The sequence below is a fragment of the Erpetoichthys calabaricus genome, chromosome 13, assembly GCF_900747795.2.
Source record: "Erpetoichthys calabaricus chromosome 13, fErpCal1.3, whole genome shotgun sequence".
Taxonomy (NCBI): domain Eukaryota; kingdom Metazoa; phylum Chordata; class Cladistia; order Polypteriformes; family Polypteridae; genus Erpetoichthys; species Erpetoichthys calabaricus.
In genome coordinates this window covers 117,618,862-117,640,449 of record NC_041406.2, presented here as the reverse complement: position 1 = coordinate 117,640,449, position 21,588 = coordinate 117,618,862, and the positions used below count along the sequence as shown (strand labels likewise).

The window sequence follows — 21,588 nt, the reverse complement described above, 5'->3', positions numbered from 1 at the left end:
AAAGCAATATAATACAACAATTTGGAAAACCGTATTCTCCCCAGTTATGTAGTATTGAACTAAATATCGTTCGTGTTTATTTTTTTCAAAACCCGAAAGAGTATTTTAAAAAATTAACATTTATTTAGGGAAACAACAATTCTAATATTGAAACCTAAAACCTCTTGAGAAAGTAATTTGTTTCAATACCTCATCTCCGCCCTCACTTATTTTTGCATAATTTTTACATTTTAACAAGTGTCCTCTAGTGATCATGAATTATTTAGATGAAATAAATATAATGAATATACTTTCTGATGCCTTTGTGAACTTTAATTGCCTCAGTTACGTTCTCACAAAGAATTATCAAAAGACGTTTGAATGATTCAAGTTACATAAGCTATTAGTTTAGGTCTTGCCTATAGCAATAAACTAGTTTCTTCTGCTCTGTTCAAATTCTAGTGCATCTTTCTTTTTTGCATATGATGGTGAAAATAATTTCCTAAAGATCTACAAGGTGAATATATTAATTTACCACATGAAATTGCATTCTAAAGTATATTTTATAAAATTAAAAAAATACCTAGCCCACGCCTTCATTTTAAAAAGAATACTGCATCCCACTTTATAGAAAAAAGCCTTCAATTACCACATGCATCAATTTTTCAAGCAATAAATGTTACAGATTTATCTGTGTCTTGAAAATACATATATATTGCAGAACAGTGTATCCATGTTGTTTTAAGAAGGAAAAAAGGAAAACGTTGATATTTAGTCACTCAGACCAGCCGTGCATTTAAATTTGTTTCTCATCTTCCTCCACCCTTTCAGTTTCAGGAGCATAGATTCAGCTCAGAAAGCCTTCTCCAAGGGCCATTATTGACATTACTGAATGCTGATGCCTGATGCCCAGACATGAATTGCTTTCTCAGTTCTGTAGACAGTTAGAGAATAATAACTGAAAATGTCACACTTACTTACATTCTTTCACTACACAGAAGCTTATTTCATTACTTCACAAAGATATTTCCTGCTGCCTTTGGATTGATAATACACAGAAGTGTTTCAGTGAGAGAAACTATTGAACAGGTGCATAGCATGCAATCAATTGACAAGAACTGAACAGAAATTATAGACATACATCCATCCATCCATCCATCCATCCATCCATCCATCCATCCATCCATCCATCCATCCATCTTCCTAACCAAAGACAGGATTACGGGGAAGCTGGAGCCTATCCCAGCAAGTATTGGGCCCAAGGCAAGAATAATCCCTAGACAAGGTGTCGGTACATCACAGAGTGAACAGTCTCAAAACCCCCCAAAAAACACACACACACACACAAACTTGAGCCACTTTAGCCATGCCATGACAATTCACCCACGTAGTCTGAAGTCTGCAAAGTTTAGTACAGATGGTGTACCAAAGGCAGAGTGGTAGCGTAGAGCTGTCATTCCTGCCTCATGGCACTGGTGCCTGCATGGAGTCTTATCTGTTTTCCCTGTGTGTTTATGAATTAATTGGTATCAGTGAGTGTCAGTGAAATTATTCACTTAAAAACATTATTCTAATTTCTTTTAACTATATCCTTAGCAAGAGTGACTGATCATATATTAAAAAATTCGAGAACAGGTTTGCAAGGTTTCAATCTGCTCTATCACATACTTTGCTTTTTTCATTTTCTGACTATTTTCTTAATGTGTGTGTGCACAATACACCATGGAACCTACAACTCGCAGGAGGCTTGGCTCTTTCAGACATATAAGGCTTTCATTAAAAATACAACGCATTGTAATCAGTTAAGTTCTTATTTATTGTTATTTTTACAAGTCCAGTAAATTATGTGATTGTTTCTGCTCTTTTCACTACACTGCCATTTGGTGTGAAAAAAGTCACATAGGCTATGTAAAATAATGCAGAATGAAATGGGTGAAAAGTTACTGCTGTTTATCAAAAAATAATCATGTGATGTGAGCATGCATCTGTCTGTTGTTACATGTCATAGCAGAGCATAATTACTGAAGAAACAGAACTGCAGAAGCAAAAGTAGGATTATAAGCAGAATATAGCTTACCAAATGGGGGATGAGTCTAGAAGGGTGGCCGACATGAAATCAAGAAACATATTCTTACCTTGAGAAAATACTAACAAAAATCTAGGATAAAAAGAACTATTTTAAGTTTACTATTGTCATCACAAGCCTGTCTCAGAAACACAAGGGCAGGTTTCCTTAAACCAAACCCTTGCTACTGCAACGTGGATATATTCACTATGTTTTAAGGATTATTTTACAATAGGACTCTGGAATGTATTACTTACTTTATATAATTCAACCCAGCGCTTGTCATTGTTTTAGAATTTTAAAACATGCTTCACTTTAGATTGCAATTCCATGTGGCAAAATAATATTCATCATGATTGTGAAAAAATAAATTTGACTTGAAAAATACTGAGTTTATCCTTTAGGTCAATTGAAAACTCAAGGTATGCATGTGATGAATGAATGTGTGACTGTAAATTCTTGTCTCTGTATCTGGTATGGATAAATGAAGCCATGTTAATTAATTTATGATACTATCCCTATCTCTGTCTCTATATTGTTTGCATATCCCAACAAAATGTAGCCTTGGAATAATGATTACCCTGTACTGCTTGCCATAAAACACAGTGACTTGTCCAAAGATTTTGATAAAAGATTTCCTCGGGCACACATGCTATGCTCTATAGAGAGTGGCTTCACAAAGTATGAAACATAAACTGCTGGTACTGGCTAAGTTCACCTAATTTCAGTTCCATAACAAGTGTGCTTGGTAGATTGGTAAACTGAAGAATTACTGGTATTACAATCTGCGTATGCTGACCTTATCACAAACCCGAGGAACTACACATTACATAACATTGAAATGAATGCTGCTTAATTTAGTCTTGGCACAGTGGTCAGGACTGTGACCTCTATGTCTGAACTTTCCGAAGAATTTAAATTGTGACTCATTGCTATAAAATACAAATTCTGAAACAAAACTAAACTTTTCTAGACTATCTGAACTAATTGGGTATGACACCTTTCTACAATGGTGGGATGAATCTAGGTTTAGTCATATTGGCTTGCATTTTTAAGTTGTTATTTTTGCTCTGTTTCAGTTCAGTTCTCTCTGCTTGCTGGAATAAAGACTTCATTAGGATGCATTTCATGTTTAAAGTGAATATCAGTGGTCTAAAATTTCAGTTCTCTTTTTTCCATACCTAACTGTCAATTTTTCTATTAAATCACAGTTTAACTCAAGTTACTATATATAAGTAATTACTGCTTTCTAATTTTGATTTATTCTGACATAAATTTTAATTTGATTTTTTGCACCTCTCCAGAAGATGTGTCGATAGCATTTGCCTTGATTTCTGTTAGACCGAATTTAATCTTCAAATGGATTTCACGATTTGTGCCCAGTCTAATATCAGGCATGGGTAAAACAAAGGAGCCAATTTCTTTCAATCCTGGCTCATCAATATAAATAGCATTCAGCTTTTCAGTAGAGAAAAACCTGAAACCTGCCTCAGTTTGGTCATCATCTACTGGGAAAAATGTATATTGAGCATCCTCATCATGCTCTACAGATTGACCCTTACTGACTAGATTTAAAAAAAGACCAGTGCAATAAGTATAATCTCCTGCTTTATTAACTCTTCTTTTTTTAGGGTCATGCAATAGAGGATCATATTTTCGACTCATATTTATGCCGTATGTTAGAGCACTGACTCTGGAATGAATGATCTTAGAGTCAGTACCAAAAATAACTGCCCCCTTTGCAACAGCCAGTTGGGATTCATATGGACACAGGATTTTATATCGGCTGCCAAATTCTCTCTTGACTGCTTCTCTCAATAAACTGCTGGAGGCATAGCCTCCGACAAGCAGAATGAAATCAATGCTAATTTCTGGTGTGTCCAAAATTTCTTTTATCTTCTCCAGAATATTTTTTATACTCTCAGTGAAAAAGCTGGCCAGTTTTTCATAGCTAATTTTAATATTCCCGTCAGTCCAACAAGCACCTTCCAACTGACTAAAATAACTAGAGATATCTTTGTTCTTTGCAGCTAATTTCGCTAAGTTGTGTGGGCATTCGATATATATGTCTTCTTTTTCGGTGCATTTCTGAATGCTAAAGGTGTGCATCATTTTTTGCAGCTCAGCAGGGTGTTCATTCTTATATATCTCCCACAGGACTGGACCAAAAATTTGTCTTAGGAAGGCTGTGAACTTGCTGTCTACAGAAAAGCCTCCCCACCCTCCTCCGGATGCCTTCTGAAGCTCTTTTAGAGATCCATCATCAAGCACCTCATGCACAGTTATATCGACTGTCCCACCTGAAAAAGAAAAAAATGGAGAATTACAAAGCACCCTGCCAAAATATCATGCAGCATTACTTGAATGAAAGTTTGTTTTACAAGAGGACAGTAAAATACAAATAAACTGGAGTAATTTGGGTAATTTGAAATCTACACTTTATCTGGTATTTAAAAGTATATATAAAAAGTATTCGTCTTCCTGGAACCTTTTACATTTTTATTATTATATAACATTGAATCACTGTGGATTTAATTAGGATTATTTTGGCACGGATCAAAGGAAAAAGAACATTTAATGTCAAAATTAATACAGATCATCGCAAAGGGATTTAAATTAATTACAAATGTTTTTTTTTCCCCCTTTGTCACCGATTCTGTTCATAACTTTTATGGACAGAATTTCTAGGCTCAGCCAGGGCATTGAGGTGGTCCGGTTTGGTGGACTCAGGATTGGGTCACTGCTTTTTGCAGATGATGTTGTCCTGTTTGCTTCATCAGGCCGTGATCTTCAGCTCTCTCTGGATCGGTTTGCAGCCAGGTATGAAGTAGTTGGGATGGGTATCAGCACCTCCAAATCCGAGACCATGGTCTTCAGCTGGAAAAGGGTGGAGTGCCCTCTCAGGGCAGGGGGCGAGATCCTGTCCCAAGTGGAGGAGTTTAAGTATCTCAGGGTCTTGTTCACGAGTGAGAGAAGAATGGAGCGTGAGATCGACAGTTGGATCGGTGCGGCCTCCGCAGCAATGTGGGCTCTGCATCGGTCTGTCGTGGTGAAAAAGGAGTTGAGCCGTAAGGCGAAGCGCTCAATTTACCAGTCGATTTATGTTCCTACCCTCACCTATGGTCATGAGCTATGGGTAGTGACCGAAAGAACAAGATCGCAAATACAAGCGGCTGAAATGAATTTCCTCCGCAGGGTGTCTGGGCTTTCCCTTAAAGATAGGGTGAGAAGCTCAGTCATCTGGGAGGGGCTCAGAGTAGAGCCGCTGCTCCTCCGCATCGAGAGGAGTCAGATGAGGTGGCTCGGGCATCTGATCAGGATGCCTCCTGGACGCCTCCCTGGTGAGGTGTTCCGGGCACATCCAACCGGGAGGAGGCCCCGGGGAAGACCCAGGACACGCTGGAGGGACTATGTCTCCCGGCTGACCTGGGAACGCCTTGGGATTCCCCCGGAAGAGCTAGAAGAAGTGGCCAGGGAGAGGGAAGTCTGGGTATCTCTGCTCAAGCTGCTGCCCCCGCGACCCGATCTCGGATAAGCGGAAGATGATGGATGGATGGATGGTTATTTTTTTCATTATTATTTAAGATAGTCATGAACTGACATCTTGTCTACTCTCTTAAAAATGCTGGACCTTTAGTGGCACTTTACTGGGTTGTGTGGTTCCTCATAGAACCATTGCTTAACAAAGAACCATTTCATTCTGTGAAGATTTCTTTGCACATGTCCTGGTTTATTGGGCCTTGAAAAGGTTCCTAATATGTGGACAACAAACATTTTTAATGTATAGTAGGCAACCTAGCAGGATACAACAGATCGAGAAATTTTGAACTTAGCTGTGCATCAAAAATCAAGAAGTTTTAGGTGTTTCACAAATCTGTTACCATCTGTTCATGGCTATTCATTGAACCTGTTAAGGATCTAAATAAATAAAAGTTCTTTCAGGAACCTTCATGTGGTTGGTTCCCCTATGGAAATGGTCTAATGAACCACTTTGCCACCTTTTTTTTTAAGTGTGTATGCCTGGTTTCTGGGGTAGCATCAAATTTGTCATAACCTAGAACTGAATGACTGTGTTTTTCTCCAATCTGCTTAAGGAAGATTTTTGAAAGTTCACATCAAATAAAAAAAACATTTAATAAAATTAAACTTCTGGTACAGTTCTGCTGCACAGGATTCACTAGTTTATTCACTGCAAATGCCTGACAATAGTCAATATTTTCAGTCAGCATATTCTTAGCCTTTCACTTTTTTACTGTCCTGTGTTACTGTGTATTTTATTCCTTTAGTTATCCCACTGAGCTCACATTTAGGTATATTTCATTGAACTCTACACTGAGGTTCAAAAATGCCAAAGCATTATCATGAAACACAAACAAGGGGTGCATCTCCCAAAGGTTATTTGACAATTTTAAATTGTGAGGGTGGAGGCTTCTGTACACATAAATTGTTGTAAACTGGTTCACCATCTGTCTCATGCCATGAATAGGGTATGACTCTCAACAACCATGTAATAGCACACCATGTTCATGAATTGTTGAAGGAGTAGGTACATTATACTAGTACCTGTGTATAAACAGTGCAGATAACATGTAATATACTGCATATTTATAAAAAGAGACAGAGAGGCCTGCGGTGGGTTGGCACCCTGCCCAGGATTGTTTCCTGCCTTGTGCCCTGTGTTGGCTGGGATTGGCTCCAGCAGATCCCCGTGACCCTGTGTTCGGATTCAGCGGGTTGGAAAATGGATGGATGGATGGATGGACAGAGAGGCATCCCATGCCTGACTGTAGTTCAGGTGGCATTTAATTATTTTACTCCTACACTCCCACTCTGCTATTCCATTACCCTGACCAGGATTCATTCCTGCTTTGTGCCAAATGCCTCCAGGAAAGGCTTCAGCGCTGTGCAACCCTTAACTGGATTAAGTGGTTTGAGAATGTTCTGTTATTTGGCATCAATGAATAAATACATATATTGAGCAATAATCACAGTAATATGAATGGTATTCCAAGCCATACAATTGGAATGAGAAATGCATGTGTTTTGTAAATATTAAGACATCAGAAATAGCTTGTTGTAAAGTAAATTTTATTATAAGTTCTTGTCTGCAGTTACTCAATGCATGTTTAATAGTGAGCTTTGATTATTTGCACATCCCTTTCTAGATGAGTCTACTTTAGGTGACCATTCTGTTCTTCTGAGGTCTGTTTATTCTTCTGTTCTTTTATAGAATGGGATTTTTTAGGTTGCAATCTGAACAAAACTGTTGTCAATGACACAAAAGAAAACTGTCACACTTACCTCCACAGTCAACAACTACATACTGCACTCCTGCTTGTTGCTGCACTGTTGATTTGTCGAGTATACCGGCTTGTTCTTCTATGAAGCCAGAGGTGGGCAGCTGTTTGCACCACACAGACGCAGCTTCAGGCTCAAGTGCAAGGATAAGGTTTTCTGAAAGTATGTCTTGTATCAATCCAGCCTATAGATAGATAGATAGATAGATAGATAGATAGATAGATAGATAGATAGATAGATAGATAGATAGATAGATAGATAGATAGATAGATAGATAGATAGATAGATAGATAGATAGATAGATAGATAGATAGTTTGGTTTTACTATAGTGATTTTCATACTGATTAGAAGTGGCATCTATGCTTTAATAGTAATAGCAGGTGTGGTACTATCCCATAAATATCAGCAGATGATGATGTTATTCAAAAATTAAATATGTAGTAAACATGTCTAGATATAATGTAAAACATTATTAAAATCTTTATATCAGACTTAACTGTGTTATCATGATCACATTTTCCAATTTTTCAACATATGTTCAATGTAATTGCTTATGTAGAAAATTATTTCTGTTTGGAGTATGTGAAATTATCTTTGTGTCTGGTGCTGCTTGAAATGTTTTCAGGTTGCTCGGGCAGGCTGCTTGACATTGCAGTGTTCTTGGTATACTTTGTGCACATTGTTAGATATGACACTTTCAGTTCTCCTTTGGGTCTGATGGCTAAAACACCTTAAGCAATACACTAATTGATTTTTAAAACAATTTAAAGGGTTTATGAACAAATTTAGAGTACTTGTCAGCATTATTATGAATCATGTCAATTTCATATGTATAACAATATTTAGCATTTTCTACATTAAACAAAATTGAGACTTTATGAAAACTCATTTGCATTTCTGAATTCAGGTTTGAGTATTTTATTTTGACCATCTGGTGGTTGTGTTGTGTAACAAAAATTATGTAGACAGTGTGTGTGACATTTTGTGTCATATTTATATTGTATTTTATTATCACTAGTACTGGCTGCCTAATACATTGTGAAGCTCAGTGTCTCTCCCTTGCTACCTTATGTGAGGTTTACTGAAAGTCATCTCCTTCTACAGCCACCCTCCAACGCTGCAGTCCTTCCTGCCATGGCTCATTAAAAGTGTTTTCAGTAATCTTTTTTTCTGCAAAATTTCCTGAATACAAATTCACTCTGACAGTTCTCCCTTACTCTGTTCATTTGGAATCAGAAGCAGCATCATCTGCACTCACTTCCCCAACTCATTAAGCTAATCCAAGCTAAGATCCTTCTCAGATGTCACCAGTGGCCCTGTACCCAGGACAGTGGCTTTAAATGGAGGAATAGGTGTCATTTAAATTCTGCTCTTTTAGTGCTTGATCTTCTCTCACTTCCACTTTCTTATTCTTACTGTCACTCACTGTCTCGCACACACACAACAACCTATGACAATATAATAATATTGATGTGATGGACAGAGGAGATGGAGTGTTTGCCATACAACACATAGACTTGGGTTCCTTGTCTAAATGCTCTCTCCATTTTTCCTTGACTCTTAATGTCTTTGAGTGTAGTTGATAATAAGATTATCGCCCCAATGCTCATTTTTGTTATGGTGGGTCCACAGCTCCCCGCAACATAAGACAATGCATCGATGAGAAAAAAATCTGGTATAGCTGCTAAGTGGTTACATTTGCTGCCTTTCAACTCCAAGAGTTGGCTTCCAATCCTAACCCTGTCACTGTCTGTGGACTTTGCATGTTTACCTGATGACTTCTTGGGTTTTTCTCATTGACTCTGTGTGAGTGTAGATGTATGCAAGATTGATGCCTACTAGTAACTGGCACCCATTACTGTGTTGATTTCTTCCCTGTCCCTTGTCCTGGTTGTTCTAAAATAAGATTAAGCAGGTTCAGTAAATGAATTGATGGATGAATAGATGAGCTTGTCTTCAAAAAAGTTACCTTTTGGGCTGCTTGTCTCATGAAGTCCTTGGCTGCATTGTCCCAGATAGCAGGTACTGTCAGCACCCAAGTCACGTCCTGAGGAAGAACTAGTGATTCAGCCACTGTCTCACTCAGAGCCTTCAAGGCATGGTCCTTCAGATAGCGTAAACTTTCTGAGAAAACTTTGAGGGCAGGGAGCTGTTTACTGTCCATTGTGGAGATCATTAAATTTTCTGTGATTTTCTGAAAATAAAAAATAAATTTACCAGACATGACTTAAACACATGTGCAGTTTTATGTCATTGATATTCTGCAGCAATTACATTCTTACCGTTTTATATTAGATTAGGTTAGATGATACTTAATTTGGGCGGCATGGTGGCGCAGTGGTAGTGCTGCTGCCTCGCAGTTAGGAGACCCGGGTTCGCTTCCTGGGTCCTGCCTGCGTGGAGTTTGCATGTTCTCCCCGTGTCCTGCGTGGGTTTCCTCCCACAGTCCAAAGACATGTAGGTTAGGTGGATTGGCGATTCTAAATTGGCCCTAGTGTGTGCTTGGTGTGTGGGTGTGTTTGTGTGTGTCCTGCGGTGGGTTGGCTCCCTGTCTGGGATTGGTTCCTGCCTTGTGCCCTGTGTTGGCTGGGATTGGCTCCAGCAGACCCCCGTGACCCTGTGTTCGGATTCAGCGGGTTGGATAATAGATGGATGGATAAAAAAAAACACTTATATGCCCATCTAAGAAGGGTTGAAAGGTTGAAATCTAAGTAATCAACATAGACCTTATGTTTTCTGTTTCATACATGGGTTGTCCATTTGGTCTGGTATAATAATATGTACCTAATCCATTTCCCCTGTGGCAGCCTTGCTATCTTCATATATAGCTGACTGTTTTCATCAATTCCTCTCTTTGTCGCTTGTCGAACTGACCACTCTTGCAATTAAGGTGTTTTGCTAGAAAAAGCTGCTGCAGTGCTCCCTACCACATTAGACTACTCATATCGTGGCTTTGATATTCCAGCATGTGTCTTGATCTACCATTAGTTTCACTAATCCATTGCCCATCACAAAAGTTGTCAGTCATTAGCATGATGGCTGTGAACCTCATTCACGTGGCCTGAGTGGGCTCAAGAAGATTACTACCATGTTTTTCATGTCTTACTTTTGACCATTATTTGATATTTTTATTATTACTTTTGCCTTTTTTTACCCTTCTTCTATAGGTTTTGCCTATTTCTAATTTTTCTTCCTAACCCTAGCAACTAAACAGACACACAGATACACAGAAACATACACAGACACCTGACTTTTTATTAAGGTGGATAAGCTGATTTCTGTCTAGCAGTTACTCGCTCTTTGGCAAATTCTGCATTGTCATTTGCAGGGTAGCATTTATTGGAATGGCTTTTGTAATGCATGTAGTAATAAAAAACATTGCATTTTTCATTCCAACACATGGCACATCATAAACATTACTACTGCTTTAACGAATCCTATACCACATGGCATATGAAAATGACAGCAATAGGATGGATACTCAGATACACAGACACTTATCCTTTTATTAAGGTGAATGTGTATATATAGTCACACATGTGACTTTAGGGGACACCTCATTGATTCTCATAATGGAGCCATTACCACCCCAAGCAGGGAGAGGGTGGTGTTGCTAACCGCTTGTCCTCTTTCACCCACAGTTACAAGCTCACTCAGAAAGTGATCTACTACTGCCAATACCTTGAAGCACTGCCCCTTGAAGGACCCTGATATATATATCACAGCCAAGCTAAGTTCAACAGCTTCCTGTAGCTCCTGGTATGTAGGTTGATGCCTTTGACAGAGTCCTTGAAGTTTAGTAGTATGGAGAAGAAAATGCCAAACAGAGTTAGCGGAAGGACTCATTACTGTTTCAAACCGCTCTTGATCAGGAAGGGGTCAGAAATGTTCTCATCACAGCTGACCACACCCTATGTATCCTCATGAAAGGAGGTTATAATACTAAGTAATCGGGTGTGGGGAGGCAACTGATTTTCTTTAGTAACTGAAACATACTTGTCCTACTCATGAGGTCAAAAGCCTTGGTCAGATCTATAAATGCGATGTTTAGTTGTTTATTTTGTTTTGGGTATTTCTCTTGGAGCTGATGTATAGAGAAGATCATGTTGATTGTGAATCTTTCAGCCCTAAAGCTGCACTGTGATTCCGTATAAATGCGATAGGCTAGGACTTACAATAGAGTTAGAACCACACAGGCGAAGACCTTGCTTACTATGTTCAGCAAGAAGATGCTCTAGTAACTTTTACAGTCACTGCAATCACCCTTATTTTTATACAGAGAGACTATCTTGATATTACATTTGGAGCTAGCTGGGCTGCAGGAGTTGTCAGAAGAAGGTTCAATATTGACATTCAACCACCTATGGGAATCCGACTCGATTTTTCTCTCAGGGTTAACTCCCGAAGCCTTTCCCATGACTGGGCATAGCCGCAAGACAGCAGAGGTTTGAAATCAGAGTTTTCCTTCTCCTAAATGAGCAGTCCTCCCAGACTTACGAGCCCCATCTGCCCGAAGCAACTGGTTATGGTGCCAGTAACATGCCGTCACCCCTTCTCCTGTTAGTAAAAACATTTCCACCAGGTTTAGAAACTAAGCCACATGTTGAAGGCCAGGAACTGGACTTAGTTGTAGAGACTATATGAGATACATGCCATGGGAGCAATTTTGGATGGTGGGAGCTTGTTCCCACAACCACCCCCAGCTATGAAACTCTTTGGAACCTGTATTTATATGCTACTTTTAAAAAATCTGTGCAATAAATTTTCTATTTAAAGGTTTAAAATTTTGTATTACGTGATACGCCACATGTCAACACATAGCACTGGTGTTCGTTTTCTTGATTTATATATACTGACGTAGGTGCAGGGGAGTGGAAGTACAGGGGATGGGGAAAGCAGACACAGAAAACAACTTTCAAAGATGAGTGGACGAACCAATATATGTTCATTTATGCTGTGAGTAGTGCAAAACCAGTTTGTCTCTTGTGCTCCGAAACCGTGGCTTTAGTAAAAAGTAGCAATGTTAATTGCCACTATGAGAGAATACATAAATCATTTGCATAAACATATCCACAACAGTCCGAAGTGAGGGAACGTAAAATAACCAAACTGAGAGCCAACTATGACAGACCCACCAAAGTCCACTCACATTAATTTACAGCCTAGCAGCATGTAAATGAATGTTCAATTAAAACTGTGGATTTTGGGGCAACATAAAAAAAACCTTTTCTGATGGGTCTGTGGTAAAGGAGTGCAATTTTTTTTATTCAGATGGTTCTGTTTTCTTTTACTACAAATGTGATAGGCCTTCTTTTATTTTTATTAGAGTTGTTCATTTGTTTTGAATCTTATGCTAAAGATAGCTATTTGTATTAAATACAAATACAAGGTCAATTAAATTCAAACGGTCCACATGTTTAAAGTCAGTCAGTCATTGTCCAACCCACTATATCCGAACACAGGGTTACAGGGGCCCGCTGGAGCCAATCCCAGCCAGCACAGGGTGCAAGGCAGGAACAAATCCCCGGGCAGGGCATCAGCACACTGCAGGGCATACACCAAGGACAATTTAGGATCGCCAATGTACCTAACTCACATGTTTATGGACTGTGGGAGGAAACCAGAGCACCCGGAGGAAACCCACGCAGACACGGGGAGAACATGCAAACTCCACGCAGGGAGGACCCGGGAAGTGAACCCAGGTCTCCTTACTGCGAGGCAGCAGTACTGCCCATATATTTAAAGTCCTTACTGAAAATTCAAAATAAATGTTGTTGAAATGCTGTGGTAAATTATACCTTGTTTATTTTTTTATAGACATTCAGAAACTACATACTATATATAGGAATCTGAATCAAACCATAAATGTGAGGTTTGGACCTTTGATAGGAGAAAATTTTGTTGGTCGGACATTTTTAAATTTTAATTCAATACCCCTGCTGTAGTACCTCTGTGTTTAACTTGCCAGTCTGCCAGGTAGCTTGCAGTGCTGACTGCCTTAATATAATGACAAAATTCTTCAAAATGAAAGTGTAATGATTAACCTACCCATGATTCAAGTTTGCAGTATCTTCACTAATTTACACAAAGAACACAACATAACCATCCAAGTAATGCATGGTGTCAGTTTTTAAGTAAGATAGCAGCTACAGAGATCTTGTTTAGCATGTCAGGAGCCAAGGTGTAGGTAGAGCAGTGTTTACCAACATTTTTCCTGTGTTCGCACACTTTTTGTAACCCAAAAATCCTAAGGTACACCATGATTCTATGAACCAAAAAAACATTACATTTCTGGACGTGCTAAACTGTGCGCAGGGGTAGGACAGAGGCCAGTATAAAAAGCAGCTCGGAGATTGCCGTTTTGCAGATACAGTACTCAGTGAGCACTTTGGACACATTTTCCCATTGACCTCTCATACAGGCAGTCCTCAACCTGCCTCACTCCACTGACCCATAACTCATATGCCCACTGTCCCTTGGCTCTGTGAGAGTCACTGACGAACATGCACCCAGGCAGATGGATCCCGACATGTCTCCTGGCTGTTAAAGTGATCTCTAAGTGCTGTATCTGCAAAACAAAGATCATGGAGATGCTTTTATGTCAGCTTCTCCAGGTAGTCCCATCTCCCTCGTACAGGTCTCAACCACCTGAGGAGCATGTCTTTCTTAGGTCTGTACCCAGGGGCACAATACTGTTACTTCCACGGAACACCAGTTGAAAACACTTGTGTAGAGCACAATTATCAAGTTGTTGATGGTGATGAACAATTGAGGATAGTATTTGTGGATTTTTAACACAAGTTTCAATATATGCCCATTATACAGGTTCATATTATTTCAATTAAATCAGTCTTTAGTAATGCATTCAAAGCCAACAGTCATTTCAATCATTTTTCACTTTGTCACTTCTGTGTCTCATATGCTATGCCAATTTGACAATTAATACATTGGCCATGTTTTTTTATTTCCTTCTTTTCAACTTGCCTTTTAGGAAGGCATTCAAATTCTGTTTGTGCTTGTTTAAGTAGTATTTTGTTAAAAGCTCAGGTTTAAGGTCATTGTTTAAGTTTAAAAGACCCCACTAATTTTTTTTTTAATTCCTTTGTGTTGATTCTACATTAATTTTGTGATTCAGCGTGTATTTACCTCTTTATTTATGTATTTTATAATTTTATAATTACATGTTTTAATGTTAGATGCAGTTAATCACGATTACATATACTTAAGCAATTAATTAGTTATTTTTTTAATCAATTCCTAGCCCTAATATGTACATACAGTATACGTGTATATATATATATATATATATATATATATATATATATATATATATATATAAAACCACCCTCAGGTGGTTCGTCCTATGGTGGGTGCGGCAACGTGCTATGTCAGCGCATGCTCCCAACCTCCTCTTCACCTCTCCTGCTCCCCCAGACACGCATAAGAACTGCTGACTTGGATAACAGAGAGGCACTGCTGTCAATAATGGGGTTGTAGGTTAGAGAAAGATGAGGTCAGATCTGCTCAAACGCTCAAATGTATCAGAGGTTTACATTTGAATAGAGTAGGCCCAGCTTGTAGTATGGAACATGCTGCATTTCCTTGTCTGAAGTCACCAGCATTCAGAATGATTCATCATTAAGCAGAGAGTGAATAATTCTGTTGCTGAGTCAGCCAGGATGATGCATCTCCCTGGACAGTAACATGGACGAATTCAGTCTGCATTTCATTGTCTGTATCACACATTTAGTTTTAATTGTACTAAGATCTAAAGTTGAGAAAACCAGAAAAGAATTCATTCTTGGAACCAGTATAAACTGGTGCAGAGTGGCAGGAGCTGGATCTCATTTTGGAACCATTGAGCACAAGAGAGGAATCACCTGGGCACCATCCCAAGATACAGCATACTCATGCATAAGAGACCCATTTAGAACTTTTAATAAATATACTGACCATTAATAGATGGTAAATAGAACTGATCACCACAAAGAAAAATAAGCAGAGGCAATAAGAAAAAAATAAATAAAACGCCACACAAACTAGGCCAGGATTTGACCTCAGTACTCTGGAGCTCTCTGAAGAAAAGAGATCAGGAGATGAATAGAAAATAAAGGAATTTCATTAAATTAAACACTAAGTATTAAAAATTAACCAAATGTTTGGTTAGCTTATAGTTAACTGGCTTACTGTACTTTTCATTTTGAATCAATGTTTATGATGTTATTCCTGATACAACAGCCACCATGCAAGTATGAAATGACCTTAGTACCAGTCACTGGTCAATTTAAAGGTTGTGCATGGATTTCACTCCTACATTGAAAGGACCCTGTTTCCTCTGAATCTGATCCCATATTGGCTCTAAGGTTGTTTAGTTGATCATCAAGGCTCTGATCTGCCTATATGGCTACTGTAGTAGTCATCCACTTTAGATGCTGCAAGTAGTCATACTTTACTCTCTGCACACAACTCATCACTCTCACTAGTCATTAAGTCTACTTCACAGTTATTGGCTGCTCTTCAGCAGCGACTCCAGTTCTTGTGAACTCCTAATTCATCAAAGAAATTCTGTCATATCTACCCTTTATGAGCACATCCCAATGGCCTTTATGAAGTCTTTCTAGTTTCTACTGGGATGCTTTTTCAGTGTTCTGGCTTGTCATACACAAACTTTGGTCCTGATTAATCTGCTATTGATTTTTCTTAATCAGATTTTATATTTTTTCCTTTAACAAAATGTGCATTTACCTGTGCAAATGTGATATACCATTCAAATTCAATCATCTAGCCTTCTTTGTTCTGTTTATGGATTATATTAAATGTCAGTACTAACAGTTGCTGCAGGGAAGTTTTCTGTCTCTACTTTTGTTTATCTTACATACAATTGACTACAGGAGTCCATAGAAGGACAGATATATCCTGACATTTGCTGAAGACTCTGTCCCTGCAAGTCTTTTACATCATCTGGGGCCTCATGCATAATGCCGTGCATAGAATTCGCACTATAACATGACGTAAGCACAAAAGCCGAAATGTGCTTATGCACAGAAAAATCCAGATGCAGGAATCTGTGCGTTCGCCAACTTCTGCATTCTTCCGCTACATAAATCCTGCTCAGTGTGGAAATAAACGCACGTGCACGCGTCTGCTGTCCCGCCCCAACTCCTCCCAGAATTACGCCTCTTTGAATATGCAAATCAATATAAATAGCCCTTAAGCCCAGCGTTCTGTGAAAAGGCAATGGCAAAAGTACGAGGAAAAATAGAAGAATTTCAGCAAATGCCAAATGGAGGCAAAGAAAAACATACTATTTGTTGGTTTAAACAGTTATATAAGCAACAAAAGGAAGCTGATCGAGTGACAAAGCGTGCCGGAGAAACTCGAAAGCTCAAGTTCACAAAGTCGCACAGTGCCCGAAATAAAAAAGTTGTCACATATCAAAGTCGGCGTGAAAAGGCGACTCGTACCCCACCGTCTGAGTGTCATATGAAAGCTTATTAGGGTACAGTGAAAAAAAGGCACACAGTGTGAAAAAAGCATGAAATGTCAACTTTAATCTCAAAATTTCCACTTTAATCACGTAGTTTATATTGTCATTAAAGTAGAACATCATAAACTTCATCTTAAAATCGTTTAATTTACTAGTTTCTCAAATCCCATCGTAACTAAAGTAGCCCGTTAAATGCTTTGTTTTGTATTTGATCTTATATGTGCTCTATGTGCCTGAATCATTATGTGCTCTTCCTCCGACAGGACACAGAATCCATTACATTCGTAATATTACAGCTCTCTGAATAATTAAAATACTGAGAAGTATACGTGATATCATTTTCATGATGATATGAGTTAAAGCATGTTATTAAACATGGGAACACGGTGGCGCAGTGATTGTTCATGTCTTACGCAAGATGCTTGCTGCGCCATGCGCGACCTTCAATGAAATGCTTTATTACAGAAGTACTGTATTTTTCAAACGTACTAACCCCCAATTCCTGTCCTTACTTTTCTTTCTCCAAATAACCAATCGCCACACAATCAGCTCTGTAATAGACGGTAAGCCATCTGTGAGCTTAGAACGCAGATTCTTCAAAACTTTTAAGGAACATCAAAATATCTTCGTAATGTTTAATTATTCTATCCATCTATCCTTTCAGTGTCGCGCCAGCCACAGCATGACTACAGCGCAAGGCAGGAACAAACCGTGAACGAAGCTCAAGCTCGCTAGCGCTGTGGCACCGTGTAGTTAAAGTTTTATCTGTATAATATAATCAACATATTTTGCTGCATTTCATCTTAAAAATGATATCGTCATCATATGTAAAAATGTGCTTTATAAAGTGGGTCAGGTTGTTCAATATTAGAACTGTATCATAAGTACAATTACCTCATGGTAACCTGCAAGTACAAACTGTTCTACAAGGAGCACTTGATGGACTGATTGAGTGCGTATATAGTTCTTGGGATGAAACTGTTTGTGAACCGCGAGGTCCAAACAGGAAAGGCTGTGAAGCGTTGGTGGGATGAGAGCAGTTCAAATAGTGAATGGCTGAGGCAGCAAGTGCTTGATGCTGTATACCGATAATTCTCTTTCCAATCGCCGTAGATCTGTGAGTCACACTCAGATACAGTGATTTAAATACTCCGAGTGGTGCAGTGCGAGTAATATGGAAAAAGATGATCCGCTGTGGCAACCCCTAACGGGAGCAGCTGACAGAAGAAGAAGAAGGTGCAGTGAGAGTAACAACGCTAAAGCAGTTATGGTATTTAGAATAGTTTGACCATTCTGTGGACCATTATATTGTTACAAGTTAATTACAATCAGATGCATTAAATTTAAGAACGATATGCGGTTAATTTCAGTGTATTTGATAAAGCCGCCGTCGTGGATGTGGATCTAAGAAAGGGTAACCACACAGGAACAGTAGCACTGCTTTGACGCTGGGTTCCACCAGTCTGCAAAACCGAGCAGAGAAATTGCGTACGCCAGGGTATGAGGTACAGTGGAAATGTGCGTGGCTTTACGCCAAGTGTAGGTTTTATACATCGCGATTTGAACGTGGAAACGTTCTTATGCAACATTTCTGTGCGTACGCACTGTTTATACATGAGGCCCCTGTTGTTGATGAGTTTTTCTAAGACAAAAGATATGGTTCTAGATCTCAGGTGCTCTCCTCCTCCCATTGTCTCAGCTTTAATTAATGAGGAACCAGTGGAGATGGCAGAGCGCTATAAATAATCTAGGAACAATCATTGATAACAGACTGAACTTTAATCTTAGCACAGAACAAAGCTGTAAGAAGGGGCAGACACAGCTTGTCTTTTTTAGGAAAAGTGGATAAAACCATAATGACACTTTTTGTAAGTCATTTATTGAATCTGTTGTCATATTTGCTTATGTTATGCATATGTTGGTTTGGCAAAATCTGTATTAAGAATATAAATGAATCTTAACAACCTTGTAAAATTAGCAGTAAAATTATTGATTTACGACAGATCTCTGTCACTGAGCTGTACTACAGACTGGTTAAAAAGAAAGCTGATTCGTTTCTGTCAGACAGTAGCCATTCTCTGTCTCCTAAATTTCAGTCAAGAGTAACAGATTTAAAAACACTTTCATTCCCGGAGCTATGAGCATTTTGAATTCCGTTACTTGTAGGGATGCTACGGATGCTAAATTCTGATTTATTATTTGTGTACTGTTAAAGATATTTTTCCTCTTTGTGCTAATTTTGAGTGTGTGTACTTATGGTAACACTAGTTGTTGTGTCTTGGCTTATTTTCTTGCATCTCTGTAGCAATATGTTATGTTATTTTCCTGCTGCAAACAAACTTCCCTCTGAAAAAATAAAGTCTATCTAAACCTACCCTTAAAACAAATCCACCTCTGATTGGCCAGTAGTGACAGTTTTTTTATCTTAATGAGCAACATCCTAGTTCACTTTACAAAAAGCATAATAATAATTAATAATAATAATTTTTTGCATTTATATAGCACTTTTCTCACTACTCAAAGCTCTTTGCAATTGCAGGTTAAGGGCCTTGAGTCCCTTTTGGCATTTTACGGGATTCGAACCTGCAACCTTTCAATTGCCAAATACATATATGAAAGGTAGTTTACTATGTGGCTCAAACAACCACTCATTATTACCAAGAGCAGCCGACCAGGATGTTTTATACTGTGGTAGGAAAGGGTCCTGAATAAATCCTATAGGAACACCACAAAATCTTGTGCACTCCACACAGACAGTATTCAAGTCGAGAGTCAAACAAGAATCCCAGTGCTTTACAGAGGCAGCACAAAATGATTTCAGATGGTTTTACTAAGGTAACAATTTACGTACTTGTTTCCATTATTGAATATTATGATGTAGTCACAGCTTCAGGAACTAAAGATTTAATGTCTGCACTTTTAAAAAATGATAGATGTACTAATGATTTGTTTTAGATATGCTCCAGTGTCCTACAACTGTACACGTTGTGACAGTTAATGTCATTGTATGCAAAGCTTGATTTATTTTTGTCTGGCATTGTACGTCTATAATATATATAACTGGTCGAGCATCAGTGTCTCCCAGTAGTTAGATCTGTTCCCACTTGCCTCCAATGTATGCACATGGATATTTTCAATGAACAGTTTTTCTCCTATATCCCAAAGCATGTATCTTAATATCATGTCATGTCATTTTCTAACCCACTTAATCCAGACCAGGGTTCCCAGATAGCACAAGACGCAAGGCAAAACCCTGGACATCATGCCAGTCCATCACAGTGTATGTTAAGGTACTTTTCAAATTTAGATTTACCCCATATAAGCAAGTGAGTGTTGGTGTAGATAGAGTGGAATCTGCAGTGCCGTAGAGAATTTGTGTCTGTCTTCCTTCTTAATATTGCCACATTGGCCTCAGGTTTGTACACCACATAGTCAAAAATTAATTCAAGAAATGGATGGACGATTGTATGACTTACATTTGTAATATTTGCTTCCATTCAGTTATGCAGAAACAATAAGGATATTTGCTAAAGTATGCCATTGATACACTACAGCACAATAAGTAGCTCACTGATCCACTATACTGTATACACAAAAGAGTTACTGCTTACCTGAAACAGGAAACATGTAATGAAATATTTTCATAACGTAGAAATTCTAAGATTACTATTTCCCCTACCTGATTGTACAGCTCCATTTTGAAATTCTGAAAAAAATAATAACGGGAGGCTTCACTAGAGGTCATCTTTGTATAAGCTGTGAGTGCTTCCACACCAAACTTTTCAAATTCTTGGTTTTCATTAAAAAGAATAACAGTTTCAGTTTCATATCTCTCGGTTTTCTTTGACGTGTCATGACCTGAATTAACACTAATGCAGTAACTGCTGAATGCTGTCCCAAAGTCTATGGCTATAAGGATAGGAGAGGCTTCCATGCTGCTAGTTTGAAGGTGTTCTTGTGCTTTGATATTTGCGTTTTTATACTTTTTCTTTTATTGACTCAGTGAAATTGCATGAAGTCACACCCTTATCTGACTAGGCAGGTAAGAGAAACAGCTGATTAGACATTGATAGCAATCTGCTATTCATGATGTACTGCATGCAAAGAATATGAAGTGATAAAGGTTAATAAATGACACTCTTGCACACACTTTTGATATTGTATAAAACTACACTCAAAAATGTTTATCTTATTTAAAAAGAAAAATAAATGAGAATTATAACACTCCACAATGACTGACGAATTTGCAGCCCCTAGAAATAATGAGGACAGCAGGAGACGATCATTTGCTCCCTCCTGTAGTTCATTCTAATCAGTCAACTGCTGTCTTGTTGTCCATTTACCTAATTAATCCAGAAAGCCTCAAAATCAGTTTTCTTCTTTCATGTAAGAATATAATTGGAATTTGATGTCTTCAAAAATTATCTAAATAATGCCTATCATTGTATTTTCTGATACTCTGTGTAACGTGCAATTAATGAATTTGCATTGTCAATTGTATTTATTTATTTATTTGCTATATTTAGTTTCACATGTGTTGAGATTATTTTAAGGTGATTATAATTGCAATATAATTTTTAGGTGTTTGCTAGGAACATTTAATGAATAAAAACTGGATGGTAATCTGCCAAGCAGAGAGTTCAGTCTAAAGTCATTTCTGCATTCATTTAGTGTTTTCTTCTTGTTAGCGAGAATGTCGTGCCACTACACAAATACAAAAATATGCTTTGGCCACAAGGGTGTCCCCCCGAGCCCCAA

The 21,588-nt window shown here is 38.4% G+C and overlaps 1 protein-coding gene across 1 annotated transcript; it reads right to left on the bottom strand.

Annotated features, from left to right (window-relative positions):
* Positions 1 to 1,307: 1,307 nt before the first annotated feature.
* Positions 1,308 to 20,764, bottom strand: LOC114663804 (heat shock 70 kDa protein 12A-like). The gene is made up of 4 exons (XM_028817726.2): positions 20,510 to 20,764; positions 9,313 to 9,537; positions 7,346 to 7,526; positions 1,308 to 4,344 (listed from the first exon to the last, which is right to left on the bottom strand). The coding sequence occupies exons 1-4, from the start codon at positions 20,762 to 20,764 to the stop codon at positions 3,305 to 3,307; spliced, it is 1,701 nt and encodes a 566-aa protein (XP_028673559.1). The 3' UTR covers positions 1,308 to 3,304.
* Positions 20,765 to 21,588: the final 824 nt, after the last annotated feature.